This window comes from Peromyscus maniculatus, chromosome 9 (assembly GCF_049852395.1).
Source record: "Peromyscus maniculatus bairdii isolate BWxNUB_F1_BW_parent chromosome 9, HU_Pman_BW_mat_3.1, whole genome shotgun sequence".
Lineage (NCBI taxonomy): Eukaryota > Metazoa > Chordata > Mammalia > Rodentia > Cricetidae > Peromyscus > Peromyscus maniculatus.
In genome coordinates, this window is record NC_134860.1 from 62,951,054 (window position 1) to 62,976,249 (window position 25,196).

General features: G+C 46.0%; 1 protein-coding gene across 4 annotated transcripts in view; it reads left to right on the forward strand.

Annotated features, from left to right (window-relative positions):
- Positions 1-25,196, forward strand: part of Kif13b (kinesin family member 13B) — a 151,052-nt gene that overhangs the window by 95,202 nt on the left and 30,654 nt on the right. For all 4 annotated transcript variants that reach the window (XM_042285017.2, XM_006988795.4, XM_016007205.3 and 1 more), the window contains 11 exons: positions 5,796-5,966; positions 6,964-7,121; positions 9,126-9,258; positions 12,209-12,355; positions 12,905-12,934; positions 14,507-14,606; positions 15,358-15,484; positions 16,164-16,219; positions 18,424-18,545; positions 20,487-20,663; positions 23,460-23,552. In XM_042285017.2, coding sequence (XP_042140951.1) covers positions 5,796-5,966; positions 6,964-7,121; positions 9,126-9,258; positions 12,209-12,355; positions 12,905-12,934; positions 14,507-14,606; positions 15,358-15,484; positions 16,164-16,219; positions 18,424-18,545; positions 20,487-20,663; positions 23,460-23,552 — 1,314 coding nt within the window. The remainder of the gene's footprint in view (positions 1-5,795; positions 5,967-6,963; positions 7,122-9,125; positions 9,259-12,208; positions 12,356-12,904; positions 12,935-14,506; positions 14,607-15,357; positions 15,485-16,163; positions 16,220-18,423; positions 18,546-20,486; positions 20,664-23,459; positions 23,553-25,196) is intronic.

A 25,196-nucleotide genomic window follows, 5' to 3' on the forward strand; every position in this document is an offset into this window, starting at 1 on the left:
ACAGCCGTAGGTGGGGGGCTAGTGCTGCCTGCCGAGAGCGGTGTGTGTGTGTGTGTGTGTGTGTGTGTGCGTGTGTGTGTGTGTGTGTGTGTGTGTGCGCGCGCAGCGTCCCCATGACGAGGCCTGCAGTGCTCTCAGACAGCAGCTGCTGCAGTGCGAGGGGCACTTCTTAACTCGCTGACGGCCTCACTCTTGCTAGTTTGTCCTTGACCTCAGAACCTCTTCCTGGGGCTCACATGCCGGGTTACCATTGGCAGGTAGGCTTTCTGACTCCACGTGGCCCATTTCCGAGATGACAGACAATGATTGCCTCTCTGGAAGGTCAGCTTTCACAGTGTAAAATAATGAGAATGATGCCAGGTTGGGCTGGTGCACGCCTTTAATCCCAGAATTCAGGAGGCAGGGACGAGAGGACTGTGAGTTCAAGGACAACCTGGTCTACATAGTAAGTTCCAGGACAGCCAGGGCAACACAGAGAAACCTTGTCTCAAAAACAAAACAAAACAAAAAACAAAACCCACAAAACAAAAACAAAAAAAAAACCAAAAAAGAAAAGAATAACAACAAAACTAGAATGATGTGTCTGAGATAACATGGCTTTTTTTTTTTGTTTGTTTTGTTTTGTTTTGTTTTGTTTTTTTCGAGACAGGGTTTCTCTGTGTAGCTTTGCGCCTTTCCTGGAACTCACTTGGTAGCCCAGGCTGGCCTCGAACTCACAGAGATCCGCCTGCCTCTGCCTCCCGAGTGCTGGGATTAAAGGCGTGCGCCACCACCGCCCGGCTCAATAACATGGCTTTTTAAAAAATGACAAAATATGTTAAGATTTAGTGGAAGATACCAAGCATGAAAGCAGTAAGGAAAGTGTAGTCAGTTCCCACCCACCCTGCTCCACAGTGTCCTGACAGCCTAGCGTGGCTCAGTCACGCACTTCATGCTGACACTTCCCTTAGGAGTAGCTTTATGATAGACACCCAGGCATCATATTTCATCTGGAAGCAGTATGTGTCTCCAAAAAACGAATCAAAATAGTAACTCCTTAAGGTCAGAAACTATATAATCAGCCTTCTTAAGTGTCTGTGGTGATATATTGTGTACCCTAATAAAATTTGCTTGAAGATCAGAGAACAGAACGAACCACTAGATTAAACATAGATGCCAGGCCGTGGTGGCACACGCCTTTAATCCTAGCACTCAGAAGGTCAGTTCAAAGCCACCCTGGACTACATAAGATTGACTCAGTCTAGGAGGGAAACAGAGTCAGGCAGTGGTGGCACACACCTTTAATCCCAGCACTTGAGATCTCATTCATGCCTCTGTTTGAGAAGAAGTGACATGGCTGGGCGGAGAAAGGTATATAAGGCAGAGGAGACAGGAACTAAAGCTTTTTCACCTGAAGCCCTTATGGCAGAAGCCCTTTTTGCCTTGGCCTCTCAGCTGAGGACTCAGAGGCTTTGAGTCAGAGGGGTTGTGGAGTTGGTGAGGTGAGACATGGCTGTGGCTTGTTCCTTTGTCTCTCTGGTCTTTCAACGTTTACCCCAATATCTGGCCCCGGGTTTTTATTAAAAGACCTTTTAGAACTTGAGCAACAGGTGTCTCTGTCAGTGTCACCCAGATTTCTTTCTTTTTTTTTTTTTCTTTGAGACAGGGTTTCTCTGTGTAGCTTTGGTGTCCGTCCTGGATGTCACTCTGTAGCCCAGGCTGGCCTCAAACTCACAGAGACCCGCCTGCCTCTGTCTCCCCAGTGCTGGATTAAAGGCTACCCCCAGGTTTTTTTTTTTTTTTAATCTCTAGATTCTGCACTCTTTCTCACCTTGAAATTTGTTTGGTTTTGAACCTGTATGTTGCCCTACTGATCTGTTGGGTTGTCATTGTGTGTCATTGTGTGCTCAGAGGCACCAGATGGAGGTCAGCAGCAAACCAATGCACCATGTAATAGGAAAGCAAGGGTATGTTATAGGTAGTGGTGTGTTTTCTGTTAAAATTATTGGTTATAATTGGTTATTTCATGTCATAATGAACTCTTAGACTTAACATATGTGTCTTTTAATCCTGGGTATTCATGACTTGTATCAAATCTCCAGTGTTCCCAATTTGAGTAGTGGCAGCTTCTTCAGTTGACTCTTGAGTCCTGTAGACATGAACCTGACCCTCATTGACTGGTAGCTTTTGGATATGGTAGACATTTCCTTTTCCGGACTCAGAACCCACCACTTCTTAAGAAGCAGTGTTCATTTAAGTGGGACAGACTTCTTAGAGACCATGCCCTCACTGTGGGAGCCCCTTGTGTAAAAGACAAGAGCAGGCAACACACCACAGTGAGTGAAGGTCCTGTGGAAAGTCAAACCTGGGGAAATCACTGGCTGTGATTCATTTTTCCATAATGAAAGAGTATGCCCTTATTCATATTTTCAGAAACATTAAACTAAAATCCCCAAATAACATTGATTCCTGCAAATACACTTTGGCTCTTTCGTATTGAGCTGAAAGTTGAGTGCTATCCTGACACCTTGTGGTCATTTCAATTTTTGTAGCTAAATTTTAAAAACAACAGCAGTGAAAAACTCCAAACAGCCTATGTTCTTGGTGTGTTTATTGATTGTTCCTGTTGCTCTTCATTCCTGAAAAAGTTAATTCTCAGAAGTTCCTGCAGAGGGCAGGTCAGCAAATCCCATCTTGTTTCTTGTTTATTTCAGCCTTAGATTGAGATTCATTTCTGTAGGAACGCAATGGCTTTCAGATGGAATTCTGTCACAATCAGTACGTGTGCAACATCTGCTCAGCAGGGCCTGGCCTGGCTGTCATTTACCTCGTTTTATTGATGTGGCTGGCCTCACCTGTGTGAGGATAGGCATAAATCCTCCCCTCTCTGCCAGGAGAACGCTAAGCTTAAGACTAATTTACACCAGCACATAGGCTAGCAAGTGGCCAGGATTCTTTTAGATCTGTGTAATGCCAAGACCTTTTAATCATCCCCCACAGCACATTGTCTTGTTTATATATAATGTATATATATAATAAACTTTTTTTTTTTGATTTTTTCGAGACAGGGTTTCTCTAGGTAGCTTTGCGCCTTTCCTGGAACTCACTTGGTAGCCCAGGCTGGCCTCGAACTCACAGAGATCTGCCTGCCTCTGCCTCCCAAGTGCTGGGATTAAAGGCGTGCTCCACCACCGCCTGGCTTATAATAAACATTTTAAACATGTAGAGAAAAGAACTTGGAAAAACTTTCCTGTAAAATGATCAGTCAGTATTTGATGTGGAGAGAGAAAACACATCAGCTTTTCAGAGCCTTGCTGCCTGGGTGGTCCAGGCTCATTGACATCTCAGGAAGAAATGGCATAAAATGAAGTCGCTGTTTGTTGCTGACCTGTGTTGTACATGTTACACAGGAAATCTGCTTTGCATAATTGTGTGTATCCTCAGGGTCCCTGAATGCCACGCTTATAGCTGAGCTTGTTGAGCCATGAGAACTTACACCGCATAGTCCAATTTATTCTCATTAAATTTATTTACTAGATACAGAGTGAATCAGACAACTTAGGGAAAGAGAGCAGCTGGATTGTATAATTTGTGGTGAATTCAATTGTGTGAAAGTCATCCTGCTCATACAGGGTTCTCTAGAGGAACAGAACTTACAGAGTGAATGGATGGGTGGATGGATGGATGAATGAATCTATATTTGTCTGTCTGTCTGTCAGTCATTTAAAGGGGATTTATTAGAATGGCTTGCAGGTTGTGGTCCTGCAATGGCTGCCTATGAATGGGAGATCCAAGAATCCAGTAGTTGTTCAGCTATCTCAGATGGTCTTCAGGATAGTATACATCAGAATCCCGAAGAAAGAGGCTCTAATGTCATAGCAGGAATGGACTTGATAGGAAGAGTGAGCAAGCAGGCAAAGAGAGCAAGCTTCCTTCCATATCCTTCACATAGACTGCCAGCAGGAGGCGTGGCCCAGATTAAAGGTTGATCTTTCCACCTTAAAAGATCTGGATTAAAGGTAGATCTTCCCACCTCAAAGACCCAGAAGTGGGTCTTCCCATTTCAAATGATTTAATTAAGAAAAAAATCGTGGAGCTGGAGTTCCAGAGGATCCGGGTTCAATTCTCATCACTCACATGGCAGCTTACAACTGCCTATAACTCTAGTTCCAGGAGATCTGGCACCTGCATACGACAGACATACATCTAGGCAAAACACTAATACATATAAATAAAAATAAATTAATTAAAAAGTTCACAGGTATGCCCAGCTTTTTGGGTTTTAGTTAAATCCAGGTGTAGTCAAGTTGACAACCAGCAATAGTCATCACACATACCATGCAGTTTAATGAATAATTCTAGGATTTATTTCCTAATTGTGTGGTTTTAACACCATCACAAGCTTTCACAGAAACTCCAAATTGAAATCCAAATGCTGCTGCAAAAAGTATGAAGAATGTTTGGCTGCTTTAAGATCTGGTAGGGGCAGCTGGAGGGATGGCTCAGTGGTTGAGGGTCTGAGTTTTGTTTCCACCATCCACTTGTAGCAGCTCACAACTGCTTGTAACTCCAAGGGGTCTGATGGCTTCTTCTGAGGGCGCCTGCACATACATCATGCTCATTGATATAGCCATACAGACCTGTATATAAATATATATAGATAAATGGGGCTCGAGAGATGGTTCATGGTTAGGAGTACTTGCTTCTTTTGTAAAGAACTGGAGGTAAGTTCCTAGCACCAGGTCAGGCAGCTCATGACTTCCTATAACTCCAGCAGGGAATCAGACACCCTTGTTTGGACTCTACAAGAACCTGTATTCACAGGCATATACCCCCACACAATACACACATTCATATAGTTAAAAAAAATACTAAAAACAATTTTTATTTATTTTTTTTTTTGCTTTTTTTGAGATGGGGTTTCTCCATGTAGTTTTGAAGCCTGTCCTGGATCTTGCTCTGTAGACCAGGCCAGCCTTGAACTCACAGAGATCCGCTTGGCTCTGCCTCCCGAGTGCTGGGATTAAAGGTGTGCGCCACTGCTGCCCGACAACAATTTTTTTTTTAAAGACTCTGTTGCAGGCATTTTCTTTGGGGCATTGGTCCTACTGGGCATGTGCTTCTGACCATCCTTTGTAATCACAGACTCCGGGGTCCTCATCCAGAGCTTCCTTTGGGTGTTTGCCATTACTCTCAGGGGAAGGTATTGGGGCAAATGTCAATGCAGAAAACAGCAACTCTGTTCTCTGCACCTCCTCCATTCTCCCCTCCAGACAAGATGGTCAAATGCAACACCCAGTGAAGTTCTCAAGTAGGAATAAAGTAAAACTAAAGTAATAGGATTGTAGCACGTAGCATTCTCTTCCAGGGCTCAGTTCCTCATATTCCTGAGATAACGGAGTGAATCCCGCCCTTTCCTGAAGATCTGCTGCTCATTGACTCAGACACAGTTCTGTGCTTTGCTCAATGTGCTAAACACCTTTGTGCTTTCCTTACAAAGTGCTGGGTGATGTTGATTTCCAGAACCTTCTGGAGATGATGATGATGGTATCCTACATTCTGACAAACTAGGATTCAGATGCTCTTGTCAGTCTAAGTGCTGCCCAGCACCTACCTGGGTATCTGGTCGTCCTCACCCTGTGTCAGGCCTGTATGCTAGTCCTGGGCCAACACCGAATGACACAGTCTAAAGTAGGTGCATGTTTGGTGACAGAGCCGGGGCAGGACACCCGCCCCCCCAGCCCCACCCTGGTCTCTGCATTAAGCACTCCTTGGATCCTGCTGGTCGAGACAGATGGAGCCTTCTTTCCCTTCAGGTTAAAATACTCCAGGCCACAGGGTTGCCGCAGCATCTGTGCCACTTTGTGTTCTGCAAGTACGACTTCTGGGATCAGCAGGAGCCAGTGACCGTTGCCCCCGAAGTGGATACCTCTTCGTCCCCCACCAGCAAGGAGCCACAGTGTATGGTTGTGTTCGATCATTGCAGTGTGAGTCCCTTCTCGGTCTCTCAGTGTCTAAGTCATTCATGTAAACACAGCTAAGGAGTGAGTGCGTGCTGCTGCATCTCTGGATGATCGGGCCACTATTTGTCTTGGAGCATTCTGTAGTCCTAGACTAAAGGGTTAGTTCATTCAGCATATCCAGAATCAGAGAGTTAACTTCTGTACAAAGGAAAACAAGCGGTGTGCATGTATACATGAGCACTCTTTTCCAGAGGGAGCCTGTGTTTTATAAAAAGGTTAAGAAACTAGTGTTTTAGTGAACCTGAAGGTAACAAGATCAGAGACCACCCTGCTGGGCACCCTGTGTTCTGCCCTGTTGATTGCTCACTCTTTCCACGGGTCCTGACCAGTTATCACTAATGATGATATTTTTGTGGGCTGAATAAACTCAAAGTAGTGACTGTCACTTCCTTTGGCTGGTGACCATCAGGGTTTGGACTGGCTTTTGCTATTTACCCTACACTTGACCCCCAACAAAAATGAAAAGAGGCTCCTAAAATACTGCTAACAAAATAATTTGCTATTCTTATAGATTAGTCTTTCAAAATGAGAAGTTTTAAAGTCATGGCTATGTTTATGTATTTTTAATTTTAAAAGATTAATTTTTTTTAGATCAGTGTGTTTCTTTGCGGGTGTGTGCACATGAGTACAGGGACCCACAGAGACCATAGATATCAGTCCCCTGGATCTGGCATTATAGGTAGTTGGGAGTCACCAGATGTGGGTCCTAGAAAAGCAGTACTCAGTCTTATGCACAGAGCCATCTCTCCAGCCCACTTCAGTGACATGCTGTATTTGAAAGCAAGAGTGTTAGTTTGTGTGCAGATCACTGATGGTATTAAATGGCCATTCTGTGCTATGAGGAAAGTGGCCTTTGTCTGTGTCTTTCCTCCCCGCTATCATGAAGGATGTGAAGCCTGGCTTAAGTGGTCGAAAGACCAAGGCAGTGTGTGCTGCTCCGCAATGAGCTGTTGTGTTTCAGGAGTTCAGTGTGAACATCACAGAAGACTTCATTGAGTATCTCTCAGATGGGGCCCTGGCCATTGAAGTATATGGACATAAAATGAATGATCCTCGGAAAAACCCAGCCCTGTGGGATTTGGGAATCATCCAAGCAAAAACAAGGAGTCTTCGGGACAGGTGAGTTTTTGGTATTCACTGGATTCCCATTTCTAGTTTTAGAAGAATTGCAGGAGATGACCATCACTTATTTAGAAATCATTTTTCTTTCCCTTGTGTATGTGTGGTGTGTACATGTGTGTATACGTACTTGCATGAGTGGGGTGCCGGTGTGTGCTAGCCTGTGGGGGGGTCAAAATTGACATGGGGAGTTTTCCTCAGTCACTTTCCACCTTTATTCATTGAGGCACAAGGTCCCTCATTCAAAACCGGGGCTCACCAGCAGGGCTAAGCTGGCTAGCCAGCCCGTTTCAAGGATCCGGTGTGTCCACATGTTCAGAGCTGGAACTACAGGCAGGCATTAGTTCACCAGCGTTAATGTGTGTTCTGGGGCTCTAGACTCTGGTGGGGCTCATGCTTGTGCAGCGAGCACTTGACCTCTTGAGCCATCACTGGTATAAACGAATGGCCACCTTCTCCTGAGCACCACCAGGTTTGTCTCGAGGGCGTTAGTCTCCCAGTACAATTTCCTTAGAGCAGCGAACTATAGAGAATGATGGAAAAAGCACATGGGTGTTTAAGAAGCAACTGTGAAGTGAAGTGTAAGAGAAAGGTCATTTACCACAGTGAGTTTTTCTGATTAACCAGCTGTGGAGAGATGGATGGCAATCTGCTGTAGCATTCATGTTGACCCTGCCTCTAGCTCATAGATGTTTGTTGGTGGTGGTTGCCTGTTTGATTTTGTGCTGCTGGGGTTTGAACTCAGGGCCTCACACATGCTAGGCAAGCACTGCACAGTTCAGCGCCCCTAACCCTTTCCAGTTTTGAGTATGTCAGTGATGGGAGGAAGGGAGGCATTTGATAATATGAAAGAGTTAAAAGGGAATGACTGAAGAGGGGATGTTTTTACTTCCATCTAATTGTAGATGAGAAACAGATTTTCTCTTTTTATCAAATCCTAAATTAGAAGGTGAGACTTATTTTCTGCATTTTCTTACTTATCTGAGAGCACATCCTCCTCAAGTCACAGATGACATCTTCCTCTGAGAAGAGCATCCTGTGCATGGCTTCTGTACCGACTAGAGTATGTCAGTCATTGGATAGTCATTTTCAAATGCATTTGTCATTACCCGACCCTGTGAGTATGCTCTGTGCGTGCGTGCGTGTGTGTGTGTGTGTGTGTGTGTGTGTGTGTGTGTGTGTGTACATGCACACACTCATGTTCACAAGTTGTCTAGGCACATGTATGTATGCATGTAGAGGCCAGAGGTTGATGTAACATTTCTTCCTCAGTTGCTCTCCACTTTATATATAAAGGTAGGGTCTCTCTCTTGAACCCAGAGCTCCCCAGTTCAGCTAGTCTAGCTGTCCACCTTACTCTGGTGAGCCCTACGTTTGTGTATTCTGTTTACTGGGATTACTGGTGGGCCACTGCACCCACTGTTGATGTGGGTTTGAACTCTGAGCCATTGTTCTACCCCACATTGTGATTTTTGAAACAAAATAAAAGTGCCTGTGATTAAGCTGTAGCTCAGTGGTAGAGCATTTGCTTAGCACATGAAGGCCACCTGGATTCAGTCCTCAAAAACCACAGCAGAAAACCAAGGAGCCATCCTGTATCTGATGCTGTGAATTTGACTTTCTGTTCATGTTGTTTGCCATTATGTGCTGTGCATTTTTTCCTAATCTGAAGATCGTTTCCCTGGGCTCCTCTGTTTACGGTCATTCTCACTGTTAAGTCAAACGTAAGATCCTAAGCTGTCTGCACTGAAGTAGAGGCATAGTTTGGGAGCTGCCGAGGTGGCTCCATTGGTAGGGTGCTTAACCAGTGTGCATGAAGCCCTGGGTTTTGCTGCATAAACTGGTATGTTGGCACATCCCTGTAACCTCAGGAGGAGGAGGCAGGAAGACTGGAACTTAAAGGTTACCTTCGACTATGTACCGAGTTTGAGCACAGTCTGCTGTACATGAAACCCTGCCCCTGGAAAGAGGTGTAACTTCCCAAGGACTGCATGTATTTCCCAGGTGGAGTGAAGTCACCAGGAAGTTGGAATTCTGGGTTCAGATCTTGGAACAGAATGAGAATGGTGAATACTGCCCCGTGGAAGTGATTGCCGCAAAAGATGTCTCAACAGGAGGGATCTTCCAGCTCCGGCAGGTACCAAGATTGTGATATCATAGTATATCCCTTGACACCAGAAGGCTTACAGTGGATTCCTTTGAACAGAATTCTTGACAATGATGATTAAATATACAATGGTCAAGCCCATTTCTTTGAAAAATTTAAATTTATTGGCATTTATTTATTGTGTACGATTGTGGGTAGATGTGCTTGTAAAAGTCAGAGGACAGCTTGTGAAACTTTGCTTTCTTCTTTTTCCACATAGTCCTGGGGTTTGAACTCAGGTTATTAGGCATGACAGCAAGCTTCTTTACTTACTTAACCATCTCATTGGCCCTTTTTTAATTTTTAACTTTTTTCAACTCCATTTCTTATATTAAAATTATTTCCTATGTTATATACATTTTCTTTTATTACCAAGAGTCTAGCTACTTATGATATTTTAAAAGTAGTTTCTAAAAAGGTTAAAGACAGCTTTTTTGAAGAACATTTTGTTACTTTGTATGTACCTGTTTGTGTGTGAGTTTATATGCCACAGGACACAGTGGAGGTCAGAGGACAATTTGCAGAAGTGGTTTTCTCTACTGTTCATGTCCTGGGAATTGAACTCAGGTCATCAGTCTTGAAGCAAACACCTTTACTGGGTTGAAAAGAGAAGCTTTTAAAGAAAGCTCAAAGAGTGGGATGTAAGGCGACGTACCAAGCATTGTTTGTCCGCACCTGAACACGAGGAGAGCAGTTCAGAGTGGCAGAAAGGACTGCGTGTGCAGGGGCTGAGCTGCCAGGTCCCAGCTGTGTACTTGTGACCCCTTCACCTGGAACGTGGAGAGGAGGCTGGCACCAGGGGCGTGGGTTTGGGCGACAGTTAGGACAGTGCTGTATAAAGCCATTTGCTTGACACGTGGCAGGTGTTGAGTGTGTGTGGCTGAGGCTATGCAGCGGAGAGAGATGTGGACCAGTCACCACTTACTGGAGAGTGGCGATCTGTCAGTCTATGCTTCTGACTGACAGTGACGGGGAGGGTCTCCATTCGTAATTTGCTTGGTTAGCAGAAAATAAGTCTTCCTGATGACAGTTTCCTGCATCTGCTCACATACTGAGTGCTTATTCATACCAGTCCCCCACTCCCTCCCTCACACCTGCTCTTGCTGGCTCTTCCTCTTCCCCAGATTGTATCCTCTCCTGCTTTCATGTTACATGTATTCCAGAGAGTGGAAAATCTCAGGATAATTGGCACAAATAATTTGGAAATACTCTTTGTACCACACTTTACATCATTCCAAAATAGTAGGCTATTTTCTAGAGTTTCCATACTTTAAAATACAACACTAGGGGGCTGGAGAGATGGCTCAGTGATTAAGAATACTTTCTGCTCTGCCAATGGACTCCAAATTTGGTTCCCAGCACCCAGGTCGCATGGCTCTCATTCACCTGTACCTCCAGCCCTAGGAGATCTGAGGCCCTTAACAGTCACATGGCATATATTCACAAACACACACACACACATGTACATAAAATTTTTAAAAATCTTTAAAAACCTGTATTATTAGAACTGCTATCGAGATGAATGTTAAAAGTATTCAAAGAAAAACATGAGAAAAGGTTAAAGGAAAGAGAATGTTTGCTTAAATATTTAAATTTCTAATTGTTCTAGAAGGTAGAAGCAAATGAGTTTTCTCAGATGCATTCATACATAAGTGAGAGACTTAGAGCCAAAGGAGAGACTTTTCAGCTACAGTGCCATGCAGAGACACAGTGTTGTGGAAACAGCACTGTGCTGTTGGGGGACACAGCTGAATTCTTTTTAGGGGTAAGGGGCAGGGGGAGGGGTTTTGAGACAGGGTTTCTCTGTGTAGCTTTGGCTGTCCTGGAACTTGCTCTGTAGAACAGACTGGCCTTGAACTCACTGAGATCCACCTGCCGCTGCTTGAGTGCTGGGATTAAAGGCGTGTGCCACCACCGCCTCGAAATTCTTACTTTTAAAAGCAGACTGAATGCTGACTTTGGTATCCTGCACTCTAACGTAGGCCGTAAAGTGACTGCTCAGGGCGCCACACTTTAAACAGTCGTCAGTGTTATGCATTTAATAGAGATCTGCTACTTTGTTCTTGACCATGCTTCCAGATTTCCTGTCCATATGCTTGATTGCTGAATTCGGTGGCAAATGTTACTCAGTTTGAAGTTACTTAGCCCTAGAGCAAGCTTGACCAGTTTAAATTCCTATCTCACAGGGTTGATATCCTGTTTCATAAATTTTGGCTCTTTTGGAAATAATTTCTGGCTTAGCAGGTGGAAATGAAGGCTCTCATAGTTACCTTATCAGAAAGTTGGTCTTTTTCTCTTTAGTCAAGGCCTCCCCATGGAGCCCCAGAACGCTGTGTAGACTATGCTGTCCTGGAACTCTATGTAGCTCAGGATAGCCTAGGACTCTATGCAGCCCAGGCTAGCCCTGAACTCACAGATCTCTGTGCCCATCTCCTGAGTGCTAAAGTTACAGTGTGCACCACCACACCTGTTTCAGTTGAACATTTTTTATTAGACACTGTTTACATTTCCTTTGCTTGTGAGTTTTCATTTACCTGTGTGTTCTGTCACATGCCAGCATTTGGTAGTGGAGCTAGGAGAATTGCCTTGAATTCAGGGTTAGACCAGGGTACATACATAGTGAAAACTATATCTGCCAGAGCTACAGAGCAAGCCCCTAGCTTTCATTAAACAAAACACAAGTTTTTTTCTAGTTTCTTACTATTTGGGAATTATAAAAATTATGTTCATTTGGTCCTCTGTCTGTTTGAAGAAAAATACATTTTCCTGACGAGGTTTGAATTTGTGCTTTAGTATTTATTTAACAGTTATGAGAGAGAGAAACATCTCACAAACCAACTGCATTTCTTTTATCAGGCTGTAGGGGTCTCTCTAAACCAGAGTTTTGAAAGTCAAGAAACTGATATTTTTGTGTGTATTCCCAAATCTCTCTGTGCTGCAGGGGCAGTCCCGGCGAGTTCAGGTCGAAGTGAAGTCTGTGCAGGAGTCGGGGACCTTACCACTGATGGAAGAGTGCATAGTGTCGGTCGGCATCGGGTGTGTGAAAGTTCGACCACTCAGGTCGCCCAAGACCCATGAGGCCTCCCATGTAAGTTTCTGTGCCTGTTTTGGAAAGACAGCAGTGGACCAGAATCTTTGGAGACATCGCTGCCCCAGCCCTCTCTCTGCTATTAGTGTCTTCTTCAGCGCACTGCCTTAACCAGAGGCTGGTGCTGTGTGTTGTCCCGGTGTGTGGTGAACTGAGAGTTAAAACCTCCGCCTGGCAAACCACCAAGCTAACAGTGATTAACTTCCTCCCGTGGCCCACCCCTCTCCAGAGCCCCCCACTGGCTGGTAAAGACTCTTTGCCAGCAGGTGTTTGATTTCCCCTGGTGTTGGGGGTTGTAAGCCCAGCGGGGAGAGCATTGTGCTGACTTGGAAAAGGTCAGGGGAGCCTCTTCACTTTCCTCCACAAGCTCCTAGTCTTCCCAGCTTCCTGACAATGGAGGGCTGGAGTGAGGCTGGGTGGGCGGCCATGGTGTGATGTATCAACTAAACAAGAAGACAGGAGCTGTGGGAGAAGCTTGTGCTTGTGTATGGAGCCTGATTTGTGGTAAATAATTGTTTTGGTTCTACATAATATGCTGTTTTCTTTTAGGAGGAAGAGGAGGACATGGACAGCTACCAGGTAATTGAGCACCTGTTGGCCTCATCAAATCAGCTTGATTCAAGTGCTTAATTACACAGGCCAGGATCTCTTCGCACTGCTACTTGATAATTAAACAATTCTGCTTTTCCCGAAAGTCAAACAAAGTATGGCATGCTGGGTATCATGGAAGGGGGTTGGAGAGCTAGGAAATCCTTTCCTAGTCAGGGCCTCTGCATTGGACTGTTTTACAACCACCTCCCAGATACCTTACCTGGGCTCACCTTGAACTGAGTCACCCACGGTTGGGGGGGAGGAGGGCCACATATGTGTGTGAAGCCAGGTCATCCTGAATGCCCACTTCCTTGACTTGTCTGTTAGTTTTTTTTTTTTTTTTTGAGGGGGGGTTGTTTCTCCTGTCTTTTCTTTTCCTAATATGCCAGATTTTGTTTATGTCTGTGAAGTTGCATCTTGTTAGTCATCATTTAAGACTGCCCGGGCTCTTTGGAGCCTGATTATGTCATCCGCTGTAGTCACTCTCCTGGCTTTGCATCATCCTAATTTGATAGAAATGTCTGCCTTCCTATAAGTCACTGATAAAAAGAAAAGAAAAACACCTCATCATTCAGCTGGGGTTGAACTCGGCATGGAGTCTTCTTTTAAACAGACATCACCCACTCGTCACTGCTCTCTGGATGTGGTATCTGAGTCCTGTGGTGCCACTTAAAGTAGATGCACAGCATGTTTCTCCAGCTTGTCCTCAGGAATGTCATAGGCTATTTGGTTAAGTGCCCTGGTGAAATCCAGACACTCGACATCTGCAGCATTCCTCTGAACCACCCAGCCCCCTAACCATGTTACTGAAGGAAATGAGGTCAGGTTGGCATGCTGGCAGGTGTTGAGTGGTGGAGTCCAGGCTGTCAATCACGACCCCTGTCCTCTCGCCCACCACTACCTCCCAAAGACACAAACTCAAGGAGGAGAAGCACTTACGTGCTGTTGTCCTGGGGAGGCTAGTGTGATACAATAGGAGGCAGTGGCTGGATACTTGAAGGATTCTTCCTGTGGTTCTGAGGAGTAGAAGTCTGGGGCTTGTTAAGTACAATTTGTGAGTCTTGTCCAGCAAGGCAACCTCATAGAAGATGTTGTTTCTCAGCAAGTGCAAAGAGAAGCGATTCTTCGGGGCCTGTCTACTCTAGAGTACCCGAATGCTGTTTGTTTTGGGAGTTCTGATCTGAGTTGTAGATAGAGTCGCTGTTGGTGCTACATGTTGGGCTGGCACACAGCACAGTTGGTAGTGTGTTTGCCTAGAGAATATGAAGTCCTAGACTCACCTTCCATTACCCCGCTGATGCTGGCCATGGTGACAGAGGCCTATGATCCCAGCATTCCCGGAGGTGGGAACAGACTTGAGAAGTTCAAGGTCATCTTCAGCTACACATAGTGAGTGAGTTCCAGGCCAATCTGAGTTTTATTAGACTTTGTCTTTAAAAGGGAAAAGAAGAACGCTGCTTGTGTATTGGAGTTAAAAGAGTGAGGTTAGTCAGGGAGTGTTTGGCTCGGATGTGTTGCCTGGATGTTGTATTGAGTTTGGCTTCCCCTGTCTCTTTACAGGATAGGGATTTAGAGAGGCTGCGTAGAAAATGGCTCAATGCATTAACCAAGCGTCAAGAATACTTGGATCAGCAACTGCAGAAGCTCGTCAGTAAACGTGGTAGGAAGAACAAGTTGGACATTTCCCTCCCTGTGGCAGTGCAGCCAGGGCATCTTGTCCATGGCCCTCTTGTAGCCAGCTGATGGCCCAATGAATATGGTAGTGAGGGTGGATGCCTCTTCTTCCCTTGGGGCATAGCCTTTATTTGGTTGTAATGATATTTTTTTGTAGTTCCATTTGGAGATGGGGCACAGACATATGTGTAGGCAAAACATCCATACACATTGAAAAGGGACTGGGAGAGAGGTGCTGATATTTCCTGAGGAGGTCCTGGGAGCTTGGAAGCTGAGGCAGACGGTCAGACCCTGTACCAGAGGTCTGTGAGCTGGAAGAAGCCTCTGTAAATTTCCGTTGACCTCGGGAGATCATGTTCACTCAAAGACAATGTGGAAACGGGCTGGAGAAGTGGCTCAGTGGTTAGGAACACTGACTGCTCTTGCAGAGGACCTGGGTTCAGTCTCAGCTCCCACCTGATAGCAGCTCACAACAGTTTGTAACTCATGTTCCAGGCGGTATGATGCCCTCTTTGGTCCTCTGGGGGTTCCTGCATGCACAAGGTGCACACATACTCACAATCCCTCCCTCTCCCTTACACACACACACACACACACACACACACACACACACACACACACACACACACCACACTACATAAACAAACAAATAAATAAATAAATAAAATCTAGTAAATCTATGAAATATGTGGGGACAGCAGGCAGGAGTGCTAGACCTAACCCTGACTTCCTTCTAGACAAAACTGAGGATGATGCAGACCGAGAGGCACAGCTCCTGGAGATGCGGCTGACGCTCACAGAGGAGAGAAATGCAGTGATGGTGCCCTCTGCTGGCAGTGGCATTCCAGGGGCACCAGCAGAATGGTAAGGTCCTAAAGTGTGTCTTCTCAAACCCCCAGGGGCGACTAGGTACCTCCTTTTTTTTTTTTTTTTTTTGCAGAGCTGCATTTAATGGGTGGTTCATCATGGTGTGTGAGAACAGCTATTTGTATTGAAGGACTGTTAAATTATTTTCATGAGTTTGATATGACTATGGCCTGAAACTCTTTTATTAAATAATATTGTTATTGGCCAAGGTAATTAGGATTGCTGAGAACTTAAATCAATATTTAGTACCACTGCACTTAGCATTAAAAAATAGTTAATATGTTAATTACTTGAATCATTCATTCCCTTAAAAGAATGTTAGGTCATAAGAAAACTGCATCTCAACCAGTTTTTGGTGTAGGTGCTTAAGCTATGCTGTCAGCAAATGTTCTCTGACACTTGACAGAAATTAAAAATAGCGAGTTAAGCTACAAGGAGCCCTTAAGTAAGTCATTTGGCAAGGAAGAAAGATTTAAACAGGCTGATGATGGTGAGGCGGTGGGTGGGTCTGTAAGAGTGAGCTCCCATGTCCCAGCATAGGAGGCAGCTTGTCCAGTCAACCATGAACCTTGTTACACCAGCTTAGAGTGAGATAAGTGGCCAGGCCATTGTCACCTGAGTGACATGAGCCTTTTGTGTCTCGGATACTGGATATAACCTGTCCTTCCTGATTTAGGACCCCGGTGCCTGGAATGGAGACCCACATTCCTGTCATATTCCTGGACTTAAACGGTAAGTGCGAGGTGGCTCCTGGAGGCTTACCGTGATGAAGTGGTGACAGACAGAGTGACACTTTGTGGATCTAGCCACTGTGTTGTGGGTTTGTAGTGACCCTGATGTGAGGACCAGCGCTCTGGGTTCCATATTCCCTGCTGGACAGAGCCTAGTTGTGTGAAGCCAATCTCAATATCCTCTTGCTGTGGTGAGCTCTCTCTTTCTCCCTCTCCTTCTTTCCCTCCCTCTCTCCGTCCTCTTCCTCTCTCCCTCTCTCCATTTCACTCCATTTCTGTCCCTAGAGCTGGGGATTGAATCTGGGGCCTCACACGTGCTAGACAAGTGTGTTCCCACTGAGCCCCAGCCCAGCCCAGCAGCGCTGGCAGTGACGGACGCATCTCCATGTTGCAGCCCTGCTTCTGTGAAAGTGCCATGTTCCCCACCAATTTAGGATGCTTTTCTATACTGAAAGTATGTTCTGACCTCAGTGCTCAGAAGAAAACTTCGGTCTGGAAGAGACCAGCAACTAGAGATCCTATGTTTTCTTAGCATTATTTAATGAATTTCTCAGCTTTTCTGTGAGTTCCTGTGAACTTAACCCTGCTTGCTTATTTTCCTTTTTACATAACTGTTCTACCCCAGCCCCCACACACCCTTCCCACTGGTCTCTGTCTATAGGAGGGAAAAGAGAAAATGCAAAGGTAGGTTAGGGAGCTAAAAATAAGAAGTCAGCAGTTAAGCTCCATGAAACACCTGCAGAAGTGTGTATTAACACGAACTTCCCTAAATAGAAAAGCCTGGGTGTCCTCAGTGGTCCCCTCACTGCGTGGACGTGTGCTAGGATGCCTGAGGGACCCAGCATCCTGTGCCTGAGCTCACACATGCACAGGTTAGAGAGGCACGGGGCATTCACAGCACCTGTCTGTCTATGGGGCGGGAGCTGTTTAGAGCTGTCACAGGAGACTGTTTACCTTGGGCTCTTGAGCCTGCAGGCTGAGGTGGGCTCTGGCCTGCTCTTACGCTGGGCTTCGTACGCAGGCAGCTGAAGAAGCTTTAAGAGATTGGGAAGGACTGAGGTTAGGAAAACATACAAAACAGCTGTTTTTTTGTTAGCATATGAAATAATGAATTTTATCATGACATTCTCATATGTACATACATTATGCTTTCTCATATGTACCCTCTCACATTATTCTCCTGTCCTTCCTGCTCCCTTTCCATGGGTCCCTTCCTTCCGCCAAGTCATTCTCCTGCTTTCCTGTCACATGGGTAGGTAGGGCAGATAGATGATGGATGGATGATGGATGGATGGATGGATGGATGGATGGATGGATGGATGGATGGATGGGTGGGTAGATAGATACATAGATAGATAGATAGATGATAGATAGATAGATAGATAGATAGATAGATCTAGATTTACATATGAGCAAAAAGGCAGTATTTGTGTTTTTCTCCCTCCCTCTTCCCCCCATCTTCCTCCTTCTCTTTAGACAACTCCTTGCCTCCCTGTGGGGGAAAATACATGACTTGGATGTTTGGATTCTTTCACTTAACATGGTGATCTCTGGTTCCATCCATTTTCTTGCAGTGAATAATGTCATTCTTTTTTATGGCTGAATAAAAGTCCATTGTGTAGATGTACCACATTAGCCTGGGAGTCTGAAGCGACGGTCAGAACTTTGTTCAGCACTCCACATTAGTGGTCCACACAAGTGCACTTTCTTTGCTGTGTAGGCATGAGCTTAGGTAGATGGGGCACTGGGAAGCCAGGCTCGGGACCGAGTGACCACAGGGCCCTGTGCACTTGCCAGGTCCATTAGCCAGTCTGCACTTTTGTTAGGCTTAACTGTCAGGAATTGCTCTCGCTTTCTTCTTCTTCCTTAAGTGCACTAAAGGGTGGGGAAATTGGGCTGTGATCCCATCATTACCATTTATGAGCTGACCTCTAGAACCCTCTTGGGTATCTTGGCTTCCTTTGCCTTCCATGTAAAATATGACACGTGGGGAGCAGCGTGGGTAATTTCTCGAAGCACTTTCTGGCTCTTGGGTCTGTGAACTATTAAATGGTTATCATCAGTGTTATTCGAGACTGCAGTGCAGAAAGCAAGTCAAGTTTGAAGCAGAAGAATTTTAATAATAAGCACGTTGGTTCAGCCAGCCAGGGCGGGAGGAGGGGTGTCTGCAAACGATCTGGTGTTGAGTGAAAGCCCTGCTTTCAGCGGATGATTTCAGCTCTCAGGATAATCTCGATGACCCAGAAGCCGGATGGGATGCTACCCTGACTGGGGAAGAGGAGGAGGAGTTCTTTGAGCTGCAGATTGTGAAACAGCAAGATGGAGAGGTAAGTCAGCATACCCTGGAGAAGCAGATAAGGAGCTCCCAGTCCTGCCAGGAGCCTTTGATGTCAGCGAGATAGTGGCCGCCACAGTATAAGTGAAAACTCTCTCTTAGTAGTTAGAGTAAAGCTTGACCCTCAGACCCCACTCCATCTACCTTCTCCCTTCCTTTCTTGGTGAGGGACCCATGTCAGTGTGGACAGTATCCACTGGCTTCTGCCCTGTTTCTGCCCTGAGAGGAGGGGGGAGGTTATTGATTCCACTGAAGTATAGGGAGCTACAGGCTGGAAGGACATGGATTGGTATCTGTTCTGCAGTTCTTTCATAAGAACTTTCATTACAGGACCTCACTATGTAGCCCTGGCTGGCCTGGAACTGGCTAGGTAGAGCAGACTGGCTTTAAACTCAAAGAGATCTACTGCCTCTGCCTCCCAAGTGCTGGGGTTAAAAGCATGGAACACCAAGCCGGGCGGTGGTGGCGCACGCCTTTAATCCCAGCACTCGGGAGGCAGAGGCAGGCGGATCTCTGTGAGTTCAAGGCCAGCCTGGGCTACCAAGTGAGTTCCAGGAAAAGGCGCAAAGCTACACAGAGAAACCCTGTCTCGAAAAACCAAAAAAAAAAAAAAAAAAAGCATGGAACACCATGCCTGACCTAAAACCTCTTCAAAGAGGAGAAAAAGGAAGCCAGGCCTGGTGGTACACACCTGTGGTGCTAGCATTTTGGAGACTGAGGTTTGAGGATCATGAGTTCAAACCCAGTGTGAGCTATGAGTGAGACCATGTCTCAGCATAAAAAGAACAAAAGAATAAATGAAGGCAGTGAGGCAGAATTGTTGAATGATTGGATCTCATGGTTGAATCTGTGTGACGGGCACAGTCCTGAGGGTTACTCCCTGGTTTTGAATATGCTTGACAAACAGTACCAGCAGTAGAATATCTAGGGAACTCACAGGTGACTGAGCTACCTGCCTTTGGACATTAGTCCGGTTCCCTCAATCACACTGTGCCCTTCCTTAGTCCTGAACCTGCTTGGGTCACATGTGATGGATGCAACAGGCTTGGCAACACTCCCTGTTGACGTGGACTGTGGGGCCATGACGTGCTGCAGTTTGTAATCCTGGACTGAGAACAGGGGCACATCCAAACAGGATAGATAGCATCCTGTCCATTTCCTAGGTGTGACACTCACCTACAATGTGCTTGCAAGTGACTGGGTTGTGGGCTAAACAGACACATGGTCCCAGTGAGTGAAGATCAAGGAACAGTACACAAAGTCCACAGTACTGAAAATTTTCAATCTTTCTTGATGTTTAAACATGTTAAAAAACATCATTTAATAGCAAACAGGCTAATGAGGTACTATTTTAGTTACTGTTCTGTTGTTGTGAAAGAGATTGCCCAAAGCAGCTTATAAGAGAAAATACTTAATTGAGGGTTTGCTTACAGTTTTAGAGGGTCAGTCCGTCATCATCATGGTGGGGCGTGTGGCAGCAGACAGACAGACAGACAGACATGACACTGAAGCAGTAGCTGAGAGCCTACATCTGATGGGGTGGGAGAGAGGGAGGAGAGGAGAAAAAGGAGGGGGAGAGAGGGAGGAGAAAGAGAAGGAGAAGAGGGGGAGAGAGAGAGACCGGTCCTGGTCTAGGCTTTGGAAACCTCAAGGCCCACCTCTAGTGACACACCTCCAACAAGGCCACACCTCCTCATCCTTCCTTAGCAGTCCACCAACTGGAAACCAGGCATTCAGATATATGAGCCTAGGTACCAACACAGGTACCATGCCCAGTACTTTGTAGCCTCACATGGCAGCAGCCACACACTCACATTCTGACAAGTCTTCAGGGCAGTTATCAAAAGAGAACCTTTACCCAAGCTACATGGTATTCTCGAGAGGTGTGTGGCCTTGGCGAGGCAAGTGAAGTCTGTCTCTGCCTCCTCTACAGGCAAAGGCAGAGGCCTCATGGGACTCCGCAGTGCATAGCTGTCCTCAGCTCAGTAAAGGCACTCCTGCTGATGAACGAGTGTTCCTCATCCTGCGTGTGACCGTCCAGCTCAGCCATCCTGCCGACATGCAGCTGGTCCTACGCAAGAGGATTTGTGTCCATGTTCACGGGCGCCAGGTGAGGCTTCAGCCCTAGTGGGAGAGATGAGTGACCACAGGCTGACTGTGTCACTGACACTAGGAACCCTCCTGACATGGTCTATGGAGCTCTGGGCCTACCTCTCCTAGATCCCTGCTCTCATTCACCATGCTGTCAGTCTCTAAACACACATGGTGTTCGCACAGGACTCAGGGTGATTCATAAGGGAGCCCTGTCATGGGGAAGTTCAGGGGCTTTGTTGTTGCGGGTTCTTCTGGATCAAGCAACTGGAGGAGGTTCCTGGGTAGGTCAGTTGTGTGCTCATCTGGGAGTGCTGACTCCTCTCTTCCCAGAAGTCTTTGATTCCCAGCTTGACTTTGGTTGTAAAACATTGAATAGGAAACAGTCTGGGTCGTTATGTTTTTTTTATTATTATTATTTTAAATAGATCTATATTTTTGATTTGTTTGTGAAACAAGGTTTCTCTGTGTAGCCCTGGATGTCCTGGAACTCCCTTTGTAGACCAGGATGTCCTCGAACTCTTGTTCCACTTGTCTCTGCCTCCTGAGTGCTGGGATTACCACAGCTACCTCCACCACCTGGCTCAGTGTGGATCTTTAGAGAGCCAAAGTCCGTTTGCATTCCAGAGTTCCTAAGCAGGCCTCCTTTTATTTTATGGGGTGCTGGGGTGCAGGGTTGGTTAGCATCCTGCACACAGGGTGAGGAGGATAGTTTTGGAGGGGAGGGGAGCTTTGAGCTGGCACTTCATAGAAGCTGGGCAGGCAGCACACGAAGAGGTGGAAAGGGAGGGAGGAATCCTAACATATAGAAGAATTTTCTAGAAATGCTCTAGGTAAGATTTAAACCCTGTGTTACTGAATTTGTGAGGATTTGGAAGGTGGGTTCTGGGGCTCCTCATTCACTCTGTCACCTCCTTTTTTGTGGGACATTCTGAACACACAGGCACAGATGGAAATAAATCTTCTCATTTGAAAGAACATAGTCATGGTTGACAGACTCTGAGATATAATCTCCACCCCTAAAAATTAATCTTTAGTTCTAAATGTCACACTGATATCAATCTTTGGAATGAAGACTGGCATAATGCTGTTAAAATCGCAGCTCCTTAGCGCTCTGGTCCAACATCAATAAAATCCAGGTCAGGGGTTAGCTGTAGAGTATTTGCGTGTCTCCAACTCACTCGCGGGTCTCTCTTCTGGGAAGTCTAAAGAGATGGAGAGAGGCCTGCTGCTCTGGGGAGCTTCTTGAAGAGTGAGTTTCCATTTCTAATTCAGCTGTTCTGGCCACCTGGCCTGCAACATTCCCAACAGAGAGGCACAGTGGAGTGACCATGTTTTTTGGGGTAGGAGAAATGTGCTCATTTCTCCTGGTTGGAGTGATTTGGTGGAAGGATTTTAAGCCATGCCACTTCCCCATCCTTTAGTTCCTTTAAATTGCTTCTTCATAGAACAGTGGCAAACATTTGGCAGGGCAGGGCGGTGCCACAGTCAGGCGACAGCACCCTCTACCACCTGTAGGAGCCATGGATGCCTGGACCATGAGTCTGTCTCTGAATGCTACAAGGCATCACTGAGGTCCTAAAGTGATGAAGAAGTGGACGACCTCTTCCATTCCAAGATGCCTTGTTGGGGAGGAGGTGGGTGGCAGGTGTTGGGGGAGGATCAGAGGTCACCTCAGGTGTTCTGAGAGACTATTATTATTATTATTATTATTATTATTATTACTGTTTTTTTTTGTTTGTTTGTTTGGTTTGGTTTTTCGAGACAAGGTTTCTCTGTGTAGCTTTGCGCCTTTCCTGGAACTCACTTGGTAGACCAGGCTGGCCTTGAACTCACAGAGATCCGCCTGACTCTGCCTCCCGAGTGCTGGGATTAAAGGTGTGCACCACCACCGCCTGGCTATTATTGGTTTTTTGAGACAGAGTTTTTCTGTGTAGCCCTGGCTGTCCTGAAACTCACTTTATAGACCAAGCTGGCCTTGAACTCACAGAGGTCGGCCAGCTTCTGCCTCCTCATTTCTGGGATCGAAGGCGTGTGCCCAGCTGAGAGACTCTTTTAAAAATTAGTTAATGATCACCAAATAGGAACTAAATCATTTTTAGGTAGGATTGTACAATTACATGTTTTTAACACCAAATGGTTTTCTTCTTTCTTTTGGGTTTTGCATGTTTCTGCATCACCTTTTGCCTCCTGCCTATTCACAATTCTCTCTCCTTATCTTTATTCAATTGTATTCCGCCCTCATGGCTGCTCTCTTCAACCTCTGCAGAATGTTCAATCTTCGCAGCATCTCCAAATGAGTCATCTATGCATTAATTCAACAGTTCAATTCCTAACTGTGCAAAGAGCGCAGTCAGCATAAACAATGACCAGGCACTCTTAAATCATCCTTCATAACGATCCTGCTTTGGTCAAGAATTTAATGCCTGAACTTGTCAATATTCATGGTACAAGACGTCTATCGTGCTGGAGGAGGAGAGTGTAAGCGCCACCAGTCCTTGCCTCCATCTTATTTAGAAGGTCATTTTGTCATATCTTCTGTCTTCTGAGTTTGTCCAGATGCCTGGTGGCAGCTTCCCGATCCCAGGCCCGACCTCTCCCTAGTCAGGTGCAGGACCCGAGGCACACTGTAGGTGCCAGTCCATTGGTTCTGTGCTGAAGTGAAGAGCTGTGTCTGGTGCTAGGGTGCTCTCAGGCATGTCAGAAGCCGGCTCTTACATTGGCTCTGAGGGAACAGTACCCTTTGTGCCTCTTTGTTACAGTAAACAGCTGGCGAGGGAGGAAATAATGGTCTATATTTTATTTTTTTCTCTAGGGCTTTGCTCAAAGTCTGCTTAAAAAGATGTCTCATCGGAGCTCTATTCCTGGCTGTGGAGTGACCTTTGAAATTGTCTCCAATATCCCAGAGGTAAAGGATTCTATGATATTTGAACTGGAAATAAACACTTGAAGAGCTAACTCCTTGAAAAGTTACCCACCCAAGAGTTTGGGCTGCAGGAGCTGCTCCCCACTGAGCCGTCTCTCTAGCCAAGAACTCCATTTTGAAAAGCTTCTTATTTTAAAACGCAGTAGATAGTAGTAATGTTGTGTTAGTCCCAGAGGGCAGAAGCAATCCAGTGTAGAGACTTAGGTCTGACGTGGAACCAGAAGAAGGCCGGTTTCTGCCCCTTGCTAGCAAAGTGAGCTTGCATGCTTTACTCTGAATCAGAGAGTGATGTCTTCTGGGGAGAGGGTACACAGGTCCTGAAGACCTGGGGCCTCCTCACACACACTGTCGGCACTGACCGCCTCCTGCTCTTCACTGGAGTCTGTGGATTGATTCTGTTGAGTTTTGGAATCATGGATGATCAACACCTGCTTTAACACAGTCCAAAATGGAGGCAGGCAGCTGCTGGCACCTGGGCTTTGTTTTAGATTTCTTACTGTTACAGGGAGCACCCCAGAGGTGACCACTAGACACAGTTTATAGCCAACTTTGTCTGTATTCCAGCCGGCTAGGACCATATCCAGGCATTTGGGGACCTAGGTTTTTGAAGGCAAAAACCACATCTTGATATCTCACTCCACAGCTATTGGGAGCTTCACAGAAGCAAGCAGTTTCATAGGAACTAAGATAAATGGTTAACTGTGGGGAATTCTGCACACACAGGCTAAGTTAGCTGGGCCATCCTGACCTCAGGTCCCTAGAATTGAGTTGGGACATTTTCCATGAGATTCTCCATCAAGGAGACCAAATTCTAGTTAAATCTGAAATGGCCTCAGCAAGAGTACAAGATGGAGGAACCTCTGCACTGTCTTGCCCGGTCACATTGCAAAATTCTTGTCTCTTAAAACATCCAATAGTAATTCCTTCTTTCCTGGGTTTTCTAAGTTAGTCTTACATATTAAACATTAATTATTTAAGTATTTAACTTGAAGTGAAGCCTCTTAGACATTTGAAAACTAGGCTGTTGCCAGGTGTGTACATGTCTATAATCCTAGACTTGGGGAACTGAGATGGGAGGATCCTGAGTGTGAGGCTGGTCTGGGCTACTTCGTGAGACCCTATTATAAACACGAAGCCCCCTAGCAGCCAAGGACTGAGGTGTAACTCTGACAGTGAGTGCCCTTGCATAGCCTGTGCGGGGCCCTGCGTGCGGGACCCTGCATTCGGTCCCCAGCAGTCCCCAGCCAGTCAGTCATCAAGGAAGCTGTGGGCAGCAGCAGAGCGATTATGAAATCTTGGACTCAGGAAAGATTGCTCCGTGCTTCATTCATAAAGGAAAGGAGTGTAGGCAAATCAGCTTATAACTAAGCACCCTGTGTGATAGGATGGTTGGTAACTGGCCAGGCTTTCAGAGGCTGCAAGCCTTGTTTCCTCATCCCCTCCTGACTCACTCGGTCAGTGGGACAGGGTGGGATTTCACATCTGTTCTCCAGAGCCTTTGGCCACTGCTGCTCCCCAGGGAGGCCTCAGGCAGTGCTGGAAGCGCTGCAGTCTGAGTGTCTGTGCTGCTGACAGCAGCTAGGGCCCTGCTCTGCCCTCTTCCACTCCCTTCTCTAACTGCGTCAG